The 23,324-nt window shown below is 33.5% G+C and overlaps 1 protein-coding gene across 9 annotated transcripts in view; it reads right to left on the bottom strand.

Annotated features, from left to right (window-relative positions):
- The window catches only part of DENND4A (DENN domain containing 4A), a 138,969-nt gene that overhangs the window by 44,299 nt on the left and 71,346 nt on the right, over positions 1–23,324 (bottom strand). For all 9 annotated transcript variants that reach the window (XM_034660799.1, XM_034660798.1, XM_019794150.2 and 6 more), the window contains 8 exons: positions 22,523–22,764; positions 20,252–20,318; positions 17,908–17,966; positions 15,529–15,673; positions 15,067–15,242; positions 10,756–10,856; positions 8,021–8,239; positions 6,561–6,706 (listed from right to left, as the gene is read on the bottom strand). In XM_034660799.1, the coding sequence (XP_034516690.1) occupies positions 6,561–6,706; positions 8,021–8,239; positions 10,756–10,856; positions 15,067–15,242; positions 15,529–15,673; positions 17,908–17,966; positions 20,252–20,318; positions 22,523–22,764 (1,155 nt within the window). The remainder of the gene's footprint in view (positions 1–6,560; positions 6,707–8,020; positions 8,240–10,755; positions 10,857–15,066; positions 15,243–15,528; positions 15,674–17,907; positions 17,967–20,251; positions 20,319–22,522; positions 22,765–23,324) is intronic.

Below are 23,324 nucleotides of genomic sequence, written 5' to 3'. Positions count from 1 at the left end.
TCCTGTTTCTTTAGTCATTGAATAATATTGTTAAAAACCAAACTTTCAATAAAAACAGAGAACACCTGAGCCATTATTAGCAAACCAAGCAACATTTTTAAAACAACAGCATCAGGAATATGTCAATGACACTCAAAATCAAAGGTATCCCAATAGGATACAATGTCCATGGGCAACCCAAGAACAATGAGAAGCTCTACTCACTAATATTTTATGCAGATGAAATGTGGTTAATCTAATTATAAGGGCAGCAATGGTAATGTAAAAGAAGAGATAGTTAAAACAAATACCCAAGGTCATTGGAAAGAAAGCTGGAAACTACTGTCTCCATGATGAAACATTACAAGAGTGAACTGCCTGTCTACAAACAGATGTTTTAAAGTTTTTGTTTATTTATTATTTATTTTTAAAAATTTATTTATCTGACGCAGAGAGAGAGAGAGAGAGCAGAGCAAGCGAGAGACAACACGTTTTGGGGAGGGGCAGGCGGAGAAGCAGGAGAAGCAGGGAGTCTGCTGAGCAGGGAGCCTGGGGGGTGGGGGGGGGCAGCTGATCCCAGAATCCTGGAAATGATCCCAGAATCATGACCCGAGCTGAAGGCACACCCTTAACCAACTAAGCCACCCAAGCGCCCCTAAATTTCCAGCCATTTTGTTCATATAGAAAAAACCTGTGTCTGAGGACAACTGCTCTAATTCTCAGTACTGTAAAGTCTATTAAAATATAAAAATTTGGGGGGCGCCTGGGTAGCGCAGTTGTTAAGCGTCTGCCTTCGGCTCAGGGCGTGATCCCGGAGTTCCGGGATCGAGTCCCGGAGTTCCGGAATCGAGTCCCACATCGGGCTCCTCTGCTGGGAGCCTGCTTCTTCCTCTCCCACTCCCCTGCTGTGTTCCCTCTCTCGCTGGCTGTCTCTCTGTCACATAAATAAATAAAATCTTTAAAAAAAAATTAAAATTTTGCGCTGCAGATTCAGTACAGTACCCTGGGAAAAGATATTTCCCTTAACTTCTATACCAATAAAATTGCATTTTAACATTATAAAAACAGCCATGCTATATACATCTTACATGTATCAGTTGGCCATTTCTGTCTTTTGGAAAGCACAGTGACATCTGCCCATTGGGAGAAAAAGAAATCCAACACCCACGACAGGATAAAATTAAAATAATTTTCATATTCTCTTCATTTTTTTCCACAAGACATTAATATACTTAGAAAACACTGTGGAGGGATGCTTGGAAGACTAAGAAAAATCTTACCAGATTATTTGTTACACAAAACTGCCCTTAGTTAAGCATCATCCTATAGGACCAGATTGCAAGGAATTAAAACATAATCATAGGAAGAACAAGAACACATGGTTCTTAAATTAGTCATAAATGAAACTCAAATAATTCTCATATATTGTTTTTCTTATTCCTATTCAGCATTACCCACTCTAGCTTTTTAAATTTGGGCAAATGTTTTCTGTTTGAATATGCTAAGATCAAAAGAGGAATATGTCTAATTCCTGTTCAGACTTAGGCAATTAATGTATATATATTATTTATATATAACTTATATAAAAACATATATAAATATATAATATGTAATTTATATATAAATATTACTTATTTCCCATAGCTAAATTGCCAGAGGTAAGAGATCTGTTCACTTAAAAAATTAAGTTAAAAGTCACCCAACTAAAAAATAACCCCACATAAATGATTATTTAAAAAGTATTATTGGTATTCATAAAACATTTGCAGATTAAAAGCAAGTACTCACTTGCTATACTAAGTGTACTTAAATTGTGGTACTAAAATATGAAAGGTAGTGACAGCGCTGTATAATTATTTATTATTTCAGAGAGTTCTGCTTAGTAATACTAGGAATGCAATTAACCACTAACTGCATATGAAGTTTATTAAGATGTATTTTGGATCTTGTGACATTTTGTTATTTTCTCCAATAAAAAACTTCCTTGAATTATAATAAAGCAAATACAAGTAACTATGTTTTAGTGAGTTAATTTTCAGTTTTAAATTTTCTTAGTCATTAAAATCTTAAAGTGCAACATGATTCCATTATATATAAGTGATCTTTCGTTGGATCTAGATTTTGAGTAGGTGAATAGCATTTCAGGAAAATAATCTGTCTAGAAACAATGGTTACACATTTAATGGGATTGGCTTTTTTTGACAGAACGTATATTCATTAAGCAATTATTCTCATCATGTCCTGCATTGACTCCTATCAGGTAAATAGCAAGTGACCTACTTTCAGAAATTCCTAGACAATATAATGTAGTAATTATTAGTGATAAAATATCCTTCTTAGAACATGATACCCTAGGTACCTAGCAAAAGTGTTATATGTCTTACAGTATTAATGAGTATTTTAAAAATCATGTGATACACTATGAATTCTTAGTTGAAACACAAACTTGTGAACAAGATACATACAATGAGTAAAAAAAGGGAACAATACAAGGTTTCTGTCTTCTGCAGGGTTAAATGGATTCCTACAACAAATTCAGTGTTCCCATGTGGATCAATCAACGTATTGGCTAAAGTATGCTATTAGCAAAATTGTGGTCATTAGTTTAGTCCCTTATGATTCAGTTAGCTTGGCACAGGAACAACTGTTACACAAATGTATGCCACTGTTCACAAGGCAAGCTCAATGAGCATGTATGGATGACCAGTGCAAGTCCAGCACCACAGGGGAAAAACATCCAAAGAGCATAATGCTGTAAGAAACTTCATTTTTTTTTCTTTTTAAAGTAGGCTCCATGCCTAACATGGGGCTTGAACTCATGACCCTCAGATCAAGAGTCACATGCTCTATCCCCTGAGCCAGCCAGGCACCCCCAGAAACATCATTTTTATATAAAATGAAATGATAATTTCTACAAAAAAGGATTGAAAGAAATTATGTTTTAAAGCACACTCTTCTATTTACCCCACACCTCCCTATTTATTCTTTCTATTAAGCACCAATTAAGGCAAACCTACAGATTTGATTAAGATAGTGAAAACCAAGTTCTTGGCACAATGCTGCAATAAAAACAAAACTGTCAAGGAGCTATGACATTATTTCTCAAAACAAACAGATTTTGGAGCTCTATATAGGCAGAGTTCAACTTACAAAAAAGGCAGGGTTCTAGAAGTCCACTTCTAAATAGAGTATGCAAAATTGGGTTGATAGAAATATTGTATGTTTTGGAGTCATGGTCACATGGAAATCTGTATTTGCCAAAACTCATCAAACTGTACATTTCAGAGGTACATTTACTATTTGTATATCTCAATAAACTTTGTTTTTTAAAAAAACGTCCTAAAAGGTGGTTACAGTACCATTCCACCAAAAAGAAATTTAATATATATTTCTAGGAGAACACTGAAGCCCTGTTCCATTTGAACTATAGCTAGTCACCACTTACATCTGTGTTTCTATGGAAAAATGAATGATGAGTTCTAAGTAGATAATGGCATATATCCATTTTTTCCCTACTGCAAAGCATTTCAAGGATGAGGGTGATTTTTTCTAGGCACCTTAACTTGTTAATTCTCTATCAGCACCAGCAACGGTATTTCTCTACATCGACGATCCATCAAATGTTTTAAATTGAAGGATCTGAACTTGTTCTTTTTCTTCAGATGTATAAGTCATTCAAAAATCAAACATTTCTACGTCATGAAATGATAAAATCAAATGAAGTACCACTCTATAAACTCAAATAAAAATGAGCAAAATATAAAAAATAGTCATAATGTTTTCTACTTCTTAGTTCATACAACACTACTCTGAACATTGGGAGATGTGCATAATGATTTCTCCTCATAATATCTTCTAAACGTAGGTAAGAAAGGAAACACAGAAAGACTAGATAACTTGACTCAAATCACAAGTATAAGAGCCGGGACTCAAGTTGTCCTGATTCCCAGTGCAGTGTTTTTCCTATTACATCTGGCATAGTTAGAATCATTTCTCATTTTTATAAGACATATTTGGTACTTATTTAATAGTTAGTAAAGGACACTTTCATGTCCAACTCAGAACTAAGCCAATTTCTGACTACTGAGGGATGAGCTGTATTTTGGCTGTTGTGCCCCCTGCCCTCAAAATCACTGATTTTTTTCAGTCACATAAGTTTGATCATGATGGACTTTTTAAAATAACCTTGTAAGTATAACCTGTTCAGTAAATACATGACAAAGCTTTGCTTTCTTCTTCTATTGTCACGGGCATAAAATCATGAACATTACGTATATAAAGTCACAAATTTATAGGAGAGTTTCAGATATAGTAACTTTTCAAGTACAAACAACTTTTCCCCCTTAATCTTTTCAGAGTAAACTGCTGGCCTGATGAGCCACCACCCAGAATACTTTAGTGTACTTCCTACAAGCAATGACGTTCTCTTATCTAACCACAACACAACATGAAAATGTGGAAATTAACATGTTACATTACTACTGTCTAATCTTCAAACTACATACAAGTTTTAATGATATTAATAATGTTATGCCCAAAGCATCCAGTTCTGAACTATACATTGTATTTGCTTGTCAAGTCTCTTCAGTTTCCTTCACTTTAACAGTCTCTCAATTTTTCCTTTATTTTCTTAACCCTGACAATTTATAGATTACAGAACAGGTATTTTGTAGAATGTCACTTAATTTGAATTTGTATGATAGTTCCTTGAGATTATGTAGGTTATATGCATCTTTGGCAGAAATATTACAGAGCTGATGTTGTATTTTCACTGTGGCCTATTATAGGCATATGATGTTGATTTGTTCCACTACTCATGATGTTCACTTCGATGATTAGATAAAAGTGGGGTCTGCCCGGCATTCTGTTCCACCATAAAGTTACTCTTTCCCATTTTGTGATTAATATGTATTTTGTGCAGAGGTACTCAAACTAAAATCCTGTTTCTCATCAGACTCTTGATTGATATCTGTGTAGACTCATAGTTTCCTATTTTATCTAATGGGTTATAGTCTGTTACTAACACTTGATGTTCAAGTTGTCCCAGATGTAGCCAGTGGGAGTCCCTTCAAGCTGGCTTGTCTTTGTGTGTGTGTGTCCATGTACATACACGTGCACATGCATCTGCCTGTATATGTGTGGTGTTGTTTTAAAAAACACATTTCCATTATTCTTGGAGCAATTCCTTGTTTTCTAGCACAGGCTACTTCAGGGCTCATTTTGTACTTTCTTTGCCCTAGACCCAATAATTTCTCCAAAGAGTCCTAATTCCTTTTAGTGGAGAACGGTATTTAGAAGCCAAAATCTGTGCATTAGGTGTACTCGTTGGTATTGGGGATGGCTGCTCCCAGGTACTCTCCATGTACAGAGCTTGGGAATATATGTTTGTACACACAAAGACACACATACTTACACATACTTATATCTATACTTATATTTCTATATTTGTCTATACATACTGAATACCAATGATATATCCAACTTCCAATTCCATTCTAATACCACAGGGTTGATTCAGGTTTTCTACCTTTCTGTAAGTCCCTTCTCTGACAGTGAGCAACTTCATCGTCCTTAATATATTTATTTATTTGATCCATTCTCCCATATGCTATATTTTCCTGTCTCTATCACCACCCTACCCCACACATGACTTCTTCACCCTAATTTGGCTTCAACAACTACTTCCAGACCAACCCCCTAACCCCACCACGCTGGCATCTTCCTCATCCAGATTAATTTCTGATACCCCATTTGCTGCCCCTACCCAGTCGGGACACTCTCCTTACCTTGCTCAGACTCTGATATTCCATGCTCTTTCTGCATGGATACTCTTCTCATCCTGTTTATTCTGATCCCCCGCAGCTGTCTTCCCCTAGCATAGACACTCTTTTTATCCTCTTGTCCTCTGATCCTCCATGCTAAGTCACCCCTTGCATGGATGCTATCTTCACCTGGCTTGAGCTCGAACTCCCAATGCTAGGCTGCTTCTCCTTCTTCACCCCATTCAGGTTTTGACATCCCACTCTAGGCCACTGTTCCCCAAACTCCTCTCTATTCCGTAGGGATACTGACCTTGCTCCATCCCACCTAAAGATATTAGGACTGAAAGGGAAGGGAAAGTTTCAGACATGAATTTAAAATAGCAGAATTAATTCACTTAATTTAAGCTATAAACTCACTTCCAAATTATAAAAATACTCAAGTGAAATATTCATTATGCTCTACACCTACTCTCAGCATGTGGCAATCCTCAAAAAGGAGAGGTGAAAATTAAGGATGTTCAAGTTAGAGGTCCACACACCTGGAAAGAACTCCCATAGTCTGTAAGTGAGCAGGCAAGGTTATGAACCTAAGTGCTAAAATAAAACTGATGATTCAGTAAAATCCTGCAAGGTACTCCTAAGAGGTGCTCTATAATACCTAGTAGGCCAAACAGAACTTTAATAATAAAGATCAATGATGAAATGAAATGAAATCAGGTTTTGTTAAAAGCTGATAAAAGTTAAATAGAAACTCTAACTCATAACATTTAAAACAATCCCACAAAGTAAGTTGGGTACTACAGACATACTACTACTTACTTTATCTACACAATCATCAAAAAATGCCAGGCTTGCATCTTTATCACTGACAAAAGAACATTCCTCAATGAAGCGAATGAACATTTGTGTTTTGGTCATCATGTTATAGAATTTTTGATGTGACCGGTCCCGGCTTCTTAAGAAAGCTGTTCAACATAAATTCATAATGTCACAAAATATAGCACCATTCAAAGATTCATTAAATTTTAAGTCAGAAGAAACTTGATTAACCACATCACCTATACCCCCTCAACTTACCAGTTTGAAGAAAAAGAAACTAAGACCCCTGAAAGGGGACATGATCTGACAAAGATAGCAACAGGAAAGGAACTTGACCCCAGATCTTTCAAATCCTCACCCAGAATTGTCTCTGTGGTCCCCTCACTACCTTGAAGATTACGAATAAAGTAGTAAATTTGAAAGCATTTTAAAAATTGCTTTGTCCTCCCACCGTGTTGCATGCTCTATGTGCCTGGCATACTCTCTGTCCATGTATTTGGCTTTCTCAAAGCAGCAGTTATATCTCGTCTAGTATTTATTAATGTCTGTGTCTTACTGAAACAGAGTAAAAGTTTATTTCCTGATTTCATGCTCCACGTTGCTCACTATGGTCAGTTACACTATATTTGGGCCTTCTTTTGGGCCCAGAAACTCAAATCATTTCCAACTGTTCTCTCTACTTAAATCCCTCTTCCAATTTTCTTTTGCTGGCTAATTTCTACTCATCTCTGAGATCATGGCTCAGACATAAATTCCTCAGAAGGCTTTTCTGTGATCTGAAGTTGTGAAATACAGTGTTCATTCATATTATTTTCAAATTGCTTATCTTCTTGACTATAACTTCAACGGGAGAAGTAGCCATGTCTCTCTCTCTTCTTTTTTTTTTTGTGTGACCATGTATCTTTTGCATACCACCGTATACCTAGCATTTAGAGGAACTCAATATATGCTTATTAAATGAATTTCTCTTGCAAATATTATATACCACAAAAGAAAAATAAGTAAGTATTATGACACAAATTGCACTCCGGGGCTCTCCAACTTCTTTTGCTTGGGGGCACAAACAGAAAGTAATATTTATAAAGCAGACTGAAGTAAAATGAATGAGGCTGCTCATGCCTGGAGGTGACCATCCCAGGGGCTCCCCTGAGTGTCCAATACTGCCTAGCTGCTCTGAAAGCTAAAAATATCAATATCTCAACACATCTGTGACACAACATTCCTACATGGTTAGGAAGCTCTGTGCTTTTCAAATATTTAGCTAATGGGATTATAATTAATGTGCTCGAGAAATAACTACTTTTGTGGAGATGGATTACCAACAAAGTTGATCTTCACATACTTCCAAAATAGGTATGTATTTTGATAAACATGAGCTATTAATTAACACAGAAAACAACTGAATCATCATAAGGTTAAACTCAATAATATGAAAACTATAAAACTATACAATCGCTCACCTTGTAGGGCAAAAAGAGAGGATGCATCTGTGGCTGTCTCAGATGGGGCTTGCGTTATTGGTCTTAAGTATGATCTATAACCTTTTAAAATAGAGGCCATGAAACACAGAAACGCCTCTTGGATTTCCAAATCTATCATGTGCAACCTCTTTCCAGAATTAAAATCATAGTCATTCATTGCTAAGTCCATTAGCCCATCATCTCTTGGTCTCTGCTGCACTGTGAAGAAAATCAGTGTTAGCGTTTTCTCCAAACTGTTGAAACCAATGTTCATAATGATATCACTATAAATTAGTTATATACGTAAGTCAAGTCCTTATGTTGTATACTTTATACAGTCCTGTATGTCAATTATATCTCAATAAAATTGAAAGAAATAAATGTGTTGTTTTCAAAAGGGCTCAAGCTACCTCAACTCTGTATTCATACAACTTCATAATACGTAAACCCTAGCAAAGCTTGCTACATCATATTTTAGGCTCTGCTGCACATAGTTCAACCCAAGTAAATATAAAATTATTCCTGTTTATCTGACTACTATAAAAAATTCATGTTCTGAAGTAACTATATAGAAATTAATAAATGAAAATCATAGCAACTGTATCAGCAGGACACAGGGTTAAATGCATTAGTACTATCTCTGCCCACCCCCTCCCCCGTTAAAAAATATAAGTGCCTACAGGAAAAACACACGAGAATTAAAATGTGAAAAACAGGTCTTCCTCTTCCTGAACAATTCAATGCTAAAGCCATTAGGTAGTAAAATAATGAATTCACAATAGAGAGGCCTGGTAGACGCCACCTTAATCAAGTGCACAAAGTGAACATCTTCATCAATTATGGGACAAACTGAAATAGAGCCTGATCTGGTAAGGTTGGTAGAAAAGGAACAGAGTGTCACTTCTGCGATATTCTCGCCAAAGATGTATGACGTGTATTTACCGTGAGGACACTCAGCAAACATGGACCACATCACGGACCATTCTATGATAGTATCATCTTCAAAAGTATCAAGAAAAAGAAGGAAAAATCAAGGAACTGTTTAGAGAAAAGGACACTAAAGAGACTTGAAACGAAATTATAACACCTGATTTGGAAATGGATTATTTTGCTATAAAGAATATTATTATGATAACTGACAAAACTAGAATCTGGTCTGTGGATAAAGATGGCAGTAACACTGAATGTTAATTTCCTGATTTTCATGGTTATATTGTAGTAATGCAGGAGAATATATTTTTTGGTAGGAAATATAGTCCATTTGGAGGTGATGGGGCATCTATTCTCAAAGGTCAGGGAAAACGTTTGTGACTGTTTCAAAATTTAAAAACTTTTTAAAATATGAGGAACGATAAATCACCTTAGAGAGTTTTTTTCCTAGAGTTCTTATTGTCTAAAAAAGTTAACGGTAATCTGCATTGATACAGAGGCCTAGATTTTAATCCTAACTTCATCCTTGTTAACTGTATGATTTCTGACAAGCTATTTTACCTCCCTCAACTATGTATGTGAAAGTTTTCTGAAGGTGTAAAGTATTACACAATCCTTAACTATCAGTACTGTTTAAAAGTTTATAGTTTTAAGATTCTACCCTTCAGTTGACTTGGATGGGCTATTTTATTGATTTTAATAATATTTAAAATATTGCTACAAAAGCTGCTGGACTTCTCAGCCGTTTAAAAGAAGTACGTGCCTTGTTAGAAAGCAAGGCATTAAAGTAGTTAGCTTAAATAAAATTCTATACATAATTTGTTCCATAAGATAAAATGCCGTTCTATTTGATGTCACTATTTTCATATCTCAGTCCTTATGAGCTGCTTCTAAATTATCTGCCTATTTCCAACTATACAGGCCCCTTCCTATGTTTACATTTCACCTAATAAATAAATGAGAACCTCAAATATTGCTGTACCATTACTGACCATTTTTTCACACAATAATTTAATGAGTATTAAATTATGGACCCTGAATGGGCTGTTGTTACAAAATACCAAGAGAATCAGATAAATGATAAATACATAAATGAGAACCTCAAATATTGCTATACCATCACTGATCATTTTTCATACAATAAGTATTAATCTATGGGCCCTGAATGAGCCATTGTTATAAAATACCAAGAGGATTAAACAAATGAAGGTTTAATTCTTCTTATCAGTATCTCTGGATCACTGACAAGGTATTCTTATATAAGCTTTTTACTGAAGTATTCCATATCCCAATCAATTTTCATTTTGATTAATTTCCTAATGCATTTGGCAAGCTTCTATTTTCAAATTCTTTGAGGTAAGCATAGCATTAAGATCCATGGAAGGTGAAAAGCATATGACCCAGCTCTCACCCCACTAAAATCATCAGCATTTTCTAATTTAAACCATCTGTCTTAAATTTTCAAAACTAAACTTCTATGTATGAAGAAAATATACAAGAGGAAACCCTTATTTTTTCCCTGATACTTCAATAATGGTAAAATTAAAGAAAACAATCACCTTAACTTCTTTCTGAATTTTTATTATTCTAAAATGGTTCTATGAAAATATAGTAGATATAAAATGTAAATTTTATAAATTTCCTATTTGGGTTCTAACAAATTTTGCTTTAATGTTCATTTGTCCTTAAGATTATAAAAACATTTCCCTCAGATAAAATAAACAGTATCCTTTTACAAGTACGGCAAAGTAATTGGAGTCCTTTTTCAGATTAAATTACTTCCTTTAATTAAATTATATACTTACATTTTGCCAACTGCTGGTGCAAATTATTCAGCGTGTTCATCAGATTTTTACACGGTTTCTTTGGAAGTATCTTCCAGGCTACATTTTTCTTGTCACCAGTTCTGAGATTAAATGACAACAATAATATATTTGTTAGACGGAATTTTTTTTGCTATATATAAAAAAGGGAAAAGAGAAAATACATTGAACAAAAAAGAAAACACGAAATATTCTAATTAGTACGAGAAAAATACTATAGGGTAAGCTGGGATGCAGAATATTTAAAAATTAATTCACATGAGGGAAGAACCTTGTATTAAATATAGCTCAAAAATTTATAATTATGTTGGTACTGAGTAAATTCCACTTGCTTTGGAATCATGCTAATCACTACAAACTTAATATGGTGGTCATTACTCAAAGCCCCATTTAAGAGACTTTCGATACCTAAATATTGGTAAAATCCTACCAACTGGAGGTTTCTTTCTTATAGTCTCTAAGAAAAAGCACTGTGGAAAACTTGAACTCATATAGAAGAAATGAGCTGATGATCCAGAAAGCTTATCAAAATTCTTGGGTATATTCAAACATTGAGTTTCTTCGTCTCCTACAAGTAAAAGTAAAATTTGTTTTTCTTTCTTTCAGAAAAGAACTAATATATAGTATTAAATTATGTGGATAAAGGATAATATTCCAAAATACTTTTGTAACTATGAAAGAGGATATCTGCTTGAAAGTGGTAGCTTTGTTTCTAAGACAAACTCCTATACTCTCCTTTATTACAATTATTGTAACATGGCCGTTCTTCATACTATACATGAGGTAAGAAAAGAGCACAGTGATAAAACATCATAAAGCTTTTGGACTTAACTATAGCTTTGTTGATTCCATTCTTTATTTATTAAATCTTTTTTTGCACCTTGTATTTTAAAAGCCATGAATACTTTTTTTTTTTTTAAGAAAACTTGAAAAATGGAGAGAAAAAGAAGAAAAGTAAATCACTCATGCTCTGAAGACAATAATAAAGTCCAGGTGTGCGGTGGAAGTTGGATTTTTTTTTTTTATGTTCCCTGTACTTCCCACAGAACAAAAAGGGCAAAATTATCACCTTGGAAACTAAACAAAGGAAAAAGAATGGATGGGAAAACTTATGCTGACAAAGAACCACTGTCTTGGAACCTACCCTATCTTTGCACAAATGAGGATAAAAATACAGAGAGGACAGGGTCAATTGCAGATGCCCAACTGCAAAGGTTATATTTCATTTATAATGTGACCAGGAGCATGGAATCCTGCATTACAGTGAGAAGACAATGTAGAAGACTTTTTAAATTATTCTTTCTCGGTAAAACTTTGCAACACAGCACTCCCACGGTACCTTATCATTCACTGTGTGCATGCCTGCTCATAAAACTAGATCATGAGCAACAGGAGAAAGGAGGGTACTTGGTTTGCCTTTTTATTCCCAGCACCTAGCAAAAAAGGGAGATCAAGATATGTCTGCAGCATATACGAACAGAATCTTGGTATCCGTGCATTACAGCTAATTTCTGTAATTTATTCACATAACTTCCCCCTCTTGTCCTTGATGTCTTCACTCTAAAACTTGGCTGGGTAGAAGAGTTTCATTTAGTACCTGAATTTGAATCTACGATAGCCTTCTGCATTTTTATTCATGGTGATTTCCATTTACAAGATTACTATTACATAAATAGCCAGTAATTAGTGGCAGAGGTATTGGTTTTGGAGTCAGACAGTGATGGTTTCAAAATCCAGCTGGCAGGAGATGCTATCTATGTGCCTTCTGATAAATTACTTATCTAGGCTTTGGTTTCCTTACCTGTCAGGGGGGTTAATAAAAACTCACAAAATACAAAGAATAAGATGAGATAACATAGGCTATGCATACAGCTTTATACCTAGTACATACCAGATATTAATTTCCCTTTCTTCAAAAATTTATTGACATGCATAACATATTCTGTATTCTATGTATCTAAGAGAGGGGTAAAAGAACCAAAATTGCATATTCAGGACTTGTTTTTCTTTCAAATTTCAGATTGAGGTTCCAGAAATTCTGGATGAAGGAAAGTAGAAAGCTGTTAGTTCACTAGTTTAGTCCTTCTATGGGCAATAAGAACAGGAAGGAAGGCTACTGATGAGTGCAAACGACTTTTGATTCTTTAACTCATTAGTGATCAAAACAAAAACATAAAATTTTAAAAATTCTTTTAACAAACTGGAAAGTATAAAAAGAGGGTAAACGTAATTTATTACCATAATAAACACAGTATATACTAATTCACCACCCTTAATTTCAATTTAAAAACATTGTGTCATGTAACAACTGGCAAAGAAAAGAGATATTACTTTAATTTTTAAAGAATGAAATATTCCTGGTAATGAATGACATGTTCCTGGTAAAGAATCTTTGATTCTGTAAACCCCATATATAAAATGGCTTTTACGCCCAAAGTATAGCTCTTATTTTCTTGGTTAGGCATTGTCTGAAAACAAGCTTTTTGACAGTGTAAATGCTTTATAATAGAAAAGTATACTTTTGCTATATTATTTATCATTTTATATTTTTTATATTATATATTAATTTTTCTATAATAGAAAACAATTTTTTTCCTAATGGTTTAGGCACTTGAGGTTTCTTTCGACATACAACAAGATTAGAATTAATGTAAGATTATACAATTAAATCAAAAGTCTTTAATATGAAATATGCTTATTAAAAATGGAGAAAAACCTATTGTACATACACATATTTAAGTTGTAAAAGGTGTACCAGCTTTTGTGCTTTACTGATAGACTAACTCATAGTTATTTTATTTATTTTTTTAAATGATTTATTGTATTATGTTAGTCACCATACAGTACATCCCCAGATTCCGATGTAAAGTTCGATGCTCCATTAGTTGCGTATAACACCCAGTGTACCATGCAATACGTGCCCTCCTTACTACCCATCACCAGCCTATCCCATTCCCCCACCCCCCTCCCCTCTGAAGTCCTCAGTTTGTTTCTCATAGTCCATAGTCTCTCATGTTTCATTCCCCCTTCTGATTAACCCCACTTTCTTTATCCCTTTCTTCCCCTACCGATCATCCTAGTTCTTATGTTCCATAGATGAGAGAAATCGTATGATAATTGTCTTTCTCTGCTTGACTTATTTCACTTAGCATTATCTGCTCCAGTGCCGTCCATGTTGCAGCAAATGTTGAGAATTCATTCTTTCTTATAGCTGAGTAATATTCCATTGTATATATGGACCACAACTTCTTAATCCAGTCATCTGCTGAAGGGCATCTCAGCTCCTTCCACGATTTAGCTATTGTGGACAATGCTGCTATGAACATTGGGGTGCATATGGCCCTTCTCTTCACTACGCCTGTCATAGTTATTTTAAGTATGTCTTGTGAATGCAATGTGGTCATTGCCTCAATTTCCTCTTCCCTGAATAGCTTAAGTATGATTAAATTGAAAATAAAGGGTACAAGAGAACAACTGAATTATAAAAAAGCTATAAAAATATAGCTCCAATAGCTACAACTTAAATATTATTCCAATAAAAAGAGAGGGAAACTTACAAAGTCCTAATATTCCTGAAGTATAAAGGTGATAAAATCATGTATAATTTATAAGTTATTTAAAAATTTTAAAGCATTATATAAATTTTTCTTGAAGTATTAGCATTCTAATAGTATTACACAAGACTAGAAATAGAATTCAAATACCAAGGTACAACATTCCAATTCAATTGTGATTTCACCCATACTCATCTGGAAAATGGAAAGTAAATTTTTCTATTTCTAATCTCAATTTCCCTTCTGCTAAATTTCTAAGTATAAGATTATAATAATGTTTCTTAAATATTTAAAGATCTGAAGATTAAATGTGTATATAGTATATTATAGTATAACCTCTCTAATACCCTAAATCTATCCCATTGAGCAGTACAAGTTGGGGTGTCTGGGAGGCTCAGTTCGTTAAGCATCTGACTCTTGATTTTGCTTCAGGTCATGATCTCACGGTGGTGAAACTGAACACCATGTTGGGCTCTGCGCTCAGCATGGAGTCTGTTTGAGATTCTCTCCCTCTCTTTCTGCCCCTCCCCCAGCTCCCACACTCTTGTTCTCTCTCTGTCTCTAATAAATAAAATCTTAAAAAAAAATAGTACAAGTTGATTCAAAGATGGTAATAATCCCAAATACAAAAACAATACATCTCAAAAGAATTCTAATTAGCATTCATAAAATACATAATTACATACATACACTATGAAGTTGTAAATTATTGGGTACAGAATCACTAAAATGTACTTACTGAGAAATAGTGTTGGTATCTAGGTCAACACAACTAACATCCGGTGGAGGGTCATAGAGATCAAAATATCTTGAATCAATTCCTACTATGAATGGACATGGTGCACTCAAGACATCTGCTAAAGCCAGTGGGCAGAGAGGAACATACGGGCATGGCCAGTGGAAAGGGAAAATCATCTTGGATAAATAAAAATAGGAAAATATTCAGCTGTTTGACACTGAAGCATAATTTATCAGCACACACAAAAAACTGTCTTTTAAATATTCATACCTAAAGTCTAACATTTGGTAACAAACTAAATAATTATGACTAATATTAATTAATGGTCAGAAAATTAACATTTTTTCACAACATGAAAATTCATTACTCTGAATTTTAGCTAAGTCTTAAAGTAGCTCTAAATTAAATGAATAAATTACATTTAAAATGAAATTGATTGACAATAAAAACTCTGATACTCACAGACACTAATGCTTCTGTCACACTAGTAAGCACAGAAGGCCGTAAGGAATGGATGAGAATCTTATGTTCTGTAACTGCAAATACCAGTAGCGTCACAGCGTTTTCAGGGCCTAAATTTTGAAGTAGTGTTGAAAACTTGCCACCACTGTTAACCCAAACAAAAATATACAATTAAAAAAAAAATCCAAACACCTCATTATCCAAAATAATGAGAAAAGGTCATGATTGGGGTAGGATTATATTATTTATTCAACTTTAAATGTGATTGCTGCCCTTATGCGTGGAAAACACTCATCAGAAACATATTATGAAAACAATGAAGTTTTCAAAGGTTTCAAAATAATTTGATTTTTCTGCATTGTATTCGATATGGAAAATGAAAACCCGTTTTTCTTTTCAGAAAAAGATCTGCTAGGTAGATAATGTCTAAATAAAGAATTCAATCTATAAGAGGGATGCTGTGGGTGAAAGCAAATTTGTTTAATGGAAGTTTGTTTGTTTGTTTGTTTGTTTGTTTTTAAAGATTTTATTTATTTATTTACTCGACAGAGATAGAGACAGCCAGCGAGAGAGGGAACACAGGCAGGGGGAGTGGGAGAGGAAGAAGCAGGCTCATAGCAGAGGAGCCTGATGTGGGGCTCGATCCCAGAACGCCGGGATCACGCCCTGAGCCGAAGGCAGACGCTTAACCGCTGTGCCACCCAGGCGCCCCTGGAAGTTTGTTTTTTTTATGGCTCATCTTTCACGGTAATTATCAGAAAAAATACATGACTTACAGGTCTACTTCCTTTAAGGTAAATATACATATTAAAATTTCGATTTACAGCTTGATTATCTTTAGTAATGTAATGATAATAGTAATATGAAATCGAGAGCTACCAAGTGATGGTATATACATACAAAGCAAATTAATAACCCAAGCTGAGACATTCTGTGTGGTAACAAAATGCTGAACTGACAAAATAAGTAATTCAGTAAGCCAATCAGTATGTTGTCTTTATAATGCTAAATAACTGGCTTCACCAAATTAACTTTTTTTAAATAAAGTAAAACTAATAATAAGTCTCTTGGAGAAATGAAAACATGTCCACAAAAAACTTGTGCATGTTCATCGCAGCATTATTTATTGTACCCAAAAAGCAGAAACAAGACAAATGTCCATCAACTGATAAATGAATAAATAAAATGTGGTCTATCCATATAATGGAATATTTGTTGTAAACAGAAAGGAATAAAGTAATGATGATACAATATGAATGAACTTTGGACACATTATTATAAGTAAAGAAGACAAACCCAAAAGGTCACATATTATATAATTCCATTTATATGAAATATCCAGAACAGGCAAACTGGGCAAATCTGTAGAGACAGAAAGTAGATTCCTGGTTGCCTTGGGCCGGGGAGGGGGTGGGGGAGAGAAAGAAAGAGAGAGAGAGAGAGAGAGAGAGAGAGAGAGAGAGAGAGAGAGTGTGTGTGTGTATTTGTGTGCGTAGAAATGGGAGACATGCGGGGGTAACTGCTAAACGGCACAGGGTTTCTCTTTTAGAGTGATGTAAATGGTCTAAAATTGATTATAATGATCTCTCTACATTTCTGTATTCACAGAGTGAATATAACCACTGAATTGTACAATTTAACTGGGTGAATTGTATGATATGTAAATTATATCAATAAAGCTGTTACCCAATAAAAAGCCTCTTGGGTAATTTAGGATCATTTCATACAGAGTCTCAGTCAGTATTTCTAGTTTATTTTCAGCTCAAACAAAGGTTAAGAAAACACTGGTCACTCTGGACCAAGACCTAGTGATGAAATAATCTGCAATTCTTACAAAATTAATGTCAACTATGGCAGCTGGTCTCCCTTAGGTATGTGCTACACAATAACTTAATTATATTGTAACTATTTCTCTGCTAGAAAATTACATAGCTAATTACATTTCAAGAAGTGATACTTTAGAAAAAACATATTTCATAATTTCTCTTAACTTCTAAGTGATGAAATACCTTGTTTTATTCCATGGTTAGTATCTAGGAGTGTCTTTATTTGTGGGTTAAATTTAAAATTAATTGCATTTCAATGCTCTTCAGAGGGTATTTAAAGCTAAAAATAATTGTTTTCATACTCAAACTTTACATACATATATATTTATGTTATAGTAAGTACTTGATGATAATAAATGGATACACAAAATACCAAACTATTGTAAAGGTTTTTCTTTTTCCTTTAAGCAAAATGAATTTAGATAAGAAACAGTTAAATGAGAAGTATTTCCATCAATATATGAAATTTTACCTAGGAAAGAGAAAATATTTGAATGTCATTTTATCTCACACTAGATCTGGGAAACATAGGTAAAAGTGAAGTTTTACTTGCCTCAGTGGAAGAGGTGAAGAAACAGGTTGACTGAGAATCAGATTATCATGTGGTGATAACTGGAAGAAAATTTATAATAAAGTGCTTGAAATATAAGGATGAGCTTTAAAACACCACTTTCTGGTTAAAAAAATACATATATATATATATATAAATATATATATATATATATGGGCTAAAGATGATGTCCATGAAGTTTCAGTGTATACATTAACCAGTACAGGAACTGTTTATATCACTTATTAAGATCCTGAAAAGCATGACCTAACCACTGACCTCCTCTAACTACTAACTTTTCCCACTCTGAATTCTCTTTTCCCCTGATGCCACTTTAATAAAATGTTCTTGGAAGATTAAATTATTCATTTAACACCACAAAATCTGGGTTAGCAAACCTATGGCTTCCAGGGCAAATCCACAGGCCACCTGTTTTTATAAAGTTTTATTAGAACACTAGCCATGCTCATTCGTTTAGGTATGATCTATAGCTGTTTTTGCACAATAAGAGCTAAGTAGTTTTCACAGATACAGCATGGCCTATAAAGACTAATATTTTTACTGTTTGGTCCTCAACAGAAAAAAATTGCCAACTTCTGTCATGAAACAAATCCTTTACGTATATTCAAAGGCACTAAATACCAAAAAGACGTGGATATACAGACTGATTATATATAAAGATTATAAAAATGATATTTTTTCTAGATATTTTATCTGAAACAATATAATAGTGTAATTGTTTTATCTACATATTTAAATGTATGTATATGTATGCATATTTCCACAAATCTGTAAATACCTATTTGTCAAATACTTCTAATTCTGAATTCTGAATGATACCCCACACCCATTAAGGGTTGTGATAAATACAGTAAGGCACATATAGTAATAACACATAAAAATATTTTCTTTATATAAATCGCTTGGTAAATGGTGATTAAGTAAGCAGACATCTTACAGATCAAGAGCACAAACAAAAAAGAAATGTAAACAAAAGAGAAAAGATATAGTCAACTGGGACAAGATACAGGGAAAATAATTTTTGTTCATTTTGAACTTTCCCATCACAAAGATATGAACCTTCCTTCATGCATAATATACAAAAAAACAGACAACTTTTCCTTATATCTATTATAATATATTTAATTTCGGGAATAAATGACAAAGGCACAAACTTTCAAATACTTAGAACAAATTTAGGGGAAAGAAGTCCTTTTTTGTATGTTCAAAATGTCGACTGCCAACTACTTTAACTCTTCAACCTTTTACCTAAGGGGAAACATTAGATGTGTGCCTGGGAGGCGGTTAATAAAACACTAATGGCCCAAACTCCAACATGAACTACTGTCTGATTCTTTTGATCACATTTGTACTTTTTCTCCACTTAAAATTATTCTTATGGTACATTTTGACAGAGCCAAAAATGATTTAATAGGGCACTGCTATATATATATATATATATATATATATATATATATATATATACACACACACACACACACACACATACATATTCTGGCACTAAATACCAAAAAGACGTGGATATACAGACTGATTATATATAAAGATTATAAAAATGATATTTTTTCTAGATATTTTATCTGAAACAATATAATAGTGTAATTGTTTTATCTACATATTTAAATGTATGTATATGTATGCATATTTCCACAAATCTGTAAATACCTATTTGTCAAATACTTCTAATTCTGAATTCTGAATGATACCCCACACCCATTAAGGGTTGTGATAAATACAGTAAGGCACATATAGTAATAACACATAAAAATATTTTCTTTATATAAATCGCTTGGTAAATGGTGATTAAGTAAGCAGACATCTTACAGATCAAGAGCACAAACAAAAAAGAAATGTAAACAAAAGAGAAAAGATATAGTCAACTGGGACAAGATACAGGGAAAATAATTTTTGTTCATTTTGAACTTTCCCATCACAAAGATATGAACCTTCCTTCATGCATAATATACAAAAAAACAGACAACTTTTCCTTATATCTATTATAATATATTTAATTTCGGGAATAAATGACAAAGGCACAAACTTTCAAATACTTAGAACAAATTTAGGGGAAAGAAGTCCTTTTTTGTATGTTCAAAATGTCGACTGCCAACTACTTTAACTCTTCAACCTTTTACCTAAGGGGAAACATTAGATGTGTGCCTGGGAGGCGGTTAATAAAACACTAATGGCCCAAACTCCAACATGAACTACTGTCTGATTCTTTTGATCACATTTGTACTTTTTCTCCACTTAAAATTATTCTTATGGTACATTTTGACAGAGCCAAAAATGATTTAATAGGGCACTTATATCAAGAAAATCTTACCTGAACTAAAATCCGTGGTCTCTGAGGAGATGGAAAAGGAACTTTATGCATAAAATGAGAAATATGCCTTAAAAACAAACAGACAAGAACCCAATTGATTCCAAAGTGAATACCATATACTATAAAGGTCAACATGTCACCACAAGTCCGAGTTGAGTCAAATGCTCTGTGTACTTATAATTTCGAAATCCCTGCTACTACAAAAACAAGTGAACAAACAATACCAGAAATCTTTGTCACATTGAAGTTGCTTCTACCTAAATCCAATAGCTTTTCATATTAACAGTTCCTCACATGCAACAATGTTTATGTTATCAATGTCTCAAAAGCCATTTTAACTTTTACCTCTCCCTAAGGAGATAATATCTAACATGGTATATGGACAGTACCAAAGAACCTAATTCTTGTTTTGTTTTTCTCACAGAATGTCATTTTTCCTTGAAAGAACAACTGACAAATTAAGGTTATCCAATGTTAGGTACCCAGCAAATATTTTCTATATAAAAATGAATAAGGCGAGCCTATTGCTTCAAGAAAAATAATCCCTATGGGCATCTGGCTGGCTCAGTTGGTGGGGAGTGTGACTCCTGATCTCGAGGTTGTGAGTTCGAGCCCCACAGTGGGTGTAGAGATTACTTAAAAATAAAATCCTTAAAGAGAAAAGAAAAAGAAAAAGAACTCCTAGTATTATTTCAATTTTAATTCAATAAACAAATTAAACTTTAAGTGAACATTAGAATTTTGTCACCATGTACTTGATAACTTCTCAATACTCAAAATTTTTCTGAAGAAATAGGTGGTGATATTAACAAATGTGATTTTTTTTACATTGATAATAAAATTTATTTACTTTAACTCCATGAACAAGTATTTTCCAAATGACCAATGTATGATGCTACAAAAATCATGTGTGTGTAAAGTTCCACCTCCAGTGAGGAAAACCAACAGGTTTTAATGTAACAGAAAAGGTTCATTGCTAAAGTTTTAGATAGCACACTGTGAACAACCTTTAATAAATTTCACTTTTCAAGGTTTGGTGCAGAATCAAATAAAAATCCACACAATAATCTGAAAAGGCTATTCAAATGCTCTCCCTTTTTTACCTACATACTTATGAGAAGCCAGGTTTTTTTCATATACTCTCACCCAAACAACATATTGCAATAGATCGAATGCAGAAGTGTGTATGAGAACCTGGAGTGTTCAGTTAGGCCAGATATTAGAGATTGGCAAAAATGTCACACAACGTCACTCTTCTCACTAATTTTTTTGAAAACGTATTTTTCTAAAAAAGATACTTGTTAACGTGTAATTATTTTAAAATTTTATTAAATATTATCTCTATTTTAATTTCTATTGTAGTAAATACTGGCAGATATAACACATAAAGAAAAGCTCTTTGGGGGTCTTCATTTTTTAAGAGTATCAAAGGGTTCTGAGACCAAAAATTTTGCTAACTGCTAGAGTAGGATACTGAGATGAGAGTAAAAAAAAATACAAGAAAAAATTAGAGTAATATTGTACACTGAATGTTCTTATGATAATCCCATCACTTCCCAAATGTCACTGGGGTCAAAGAATTCTGCTTAAGAATACAAAACAGTTTAAGTAACAGATGGTATAAAATAAACAATAGTCAAATAAACAATGAAGATATTTAGATCTCATTTGCAACAAATTTTACTGCATAAACGTTATTCAGTTTTAGTGGTTTTTAAAGTAAATCACTGAAATTTTAAAAAGAATAAAGAATGTGTTCATCTAATTTTTCTTTATATTCATGATATCTAAAAATAGGGAATATTTTTAAAAGTTCATAATAAACCGAAATTATTTGAAAAATAAGAATTATAAAACTAATAAAAAGATGCCAGTTGGGATCTTCAAACTTCACAAGAGCATGAAAAATGAAACATTCCATTTCATTTTGTTAAGAGATAAAATCATTTAAAATAACATGACTGTGGGGCAACTGGCTGACTCAGTCAGAAGAACACATAACTTTTAATCTCGGGATCATGAGTTTGAGCCCCATGTTGGGTACAGAGATCACTAAATACATAAATAAACTTAAAAATAGAAATAAAATAAAGTAACATGACTGTAAAAGTATAATAGAGAAATACTGATTGAAATAACCAAACTTTTTTTTCAAATAACCCTTGAAAAACCTAGTTTCCATATAAAATTTACTGAATTACCATTACAAACATACCACCCATAACGGAAAGATCTACCAAGTTTTGAGTGAAGAAGGCTTCTCTAACTTACTTCTCAATTGGAAGGACATGAGGTCCAGAGATAGAATAACGATACAAAAAAGTCAAAAACTTCCTGAATGCATCAAAAAAAGGCCAGTGAGAAAGAAGACAGATGCATTTATTAGTGTGAATTGTTTTGGAATTATCAGATTTCCCATCTGCTGATGAAGCTAAACCCAAAAGAAGTCTCTGTTTTTCTGTGAGATTCTCTTCAGAGTATGGTTCATAAAACTGAATAGCAGCACCATAGACCTGGAAAACAAGTAATATATTTAATAAATATACCTTATATCATTTATTCAAATCACATCATTAAATATTTAATGGATGAGCCATTATGAGCTAGACCATTATGAGCCATTTATATGCCCATGAGCCAGGCAAGGTGCCAGGTACCAGGAACATAGTAGTGAGCAAACATCACTGTTGCTTTCTTGAAGTACATTAAAACACACACACACACACACACACACACACACAACTACACAGTGCTACTCTCACAACTCATTATTGAAAAAAAAGGTGTTTTAATTAAATTGTGTTCGTTTTCTGAAGAGTGAAAGCAACTGTATCAATATTCTGTACAAGAAAATAACTGAAAATAATTATTTAGTAGATACTGGTACAGAATTTTAGATAAGGAAATACATATTTCAGCTTCAGGCAATTCACTGAATTTCTCTAGACCTCAATTTCCCAATCTATAAAATGAGGATGTTAGATTAGATGATTTCCAAGGTCCTTTCCAACTATAATAGTCTATAATTCCAAATAGCTTTGCATATTTAATAATGTCTTTTAGATTACTCTCA

This window comes from Ailuropoda melanoleuca, chromosome 5, assembly GCF_002007445.2.
Source record: "Ailuropoda melanoleuca isolate Jingjing chromosome 5, ASM200744v2, whole genome shotgun sequence".
Taxonomy (NCBI): Eukaryota; Metazoa; Chordata; class Mammalia; order Carnivora; family Ursidae; genus Ailuropoda; species Ailuropoda melanoleuca.
Note: the sequence above shows the minus strand (reverse complement) of the source record. Positions and strands in the feature narration are given on the sequence as shown.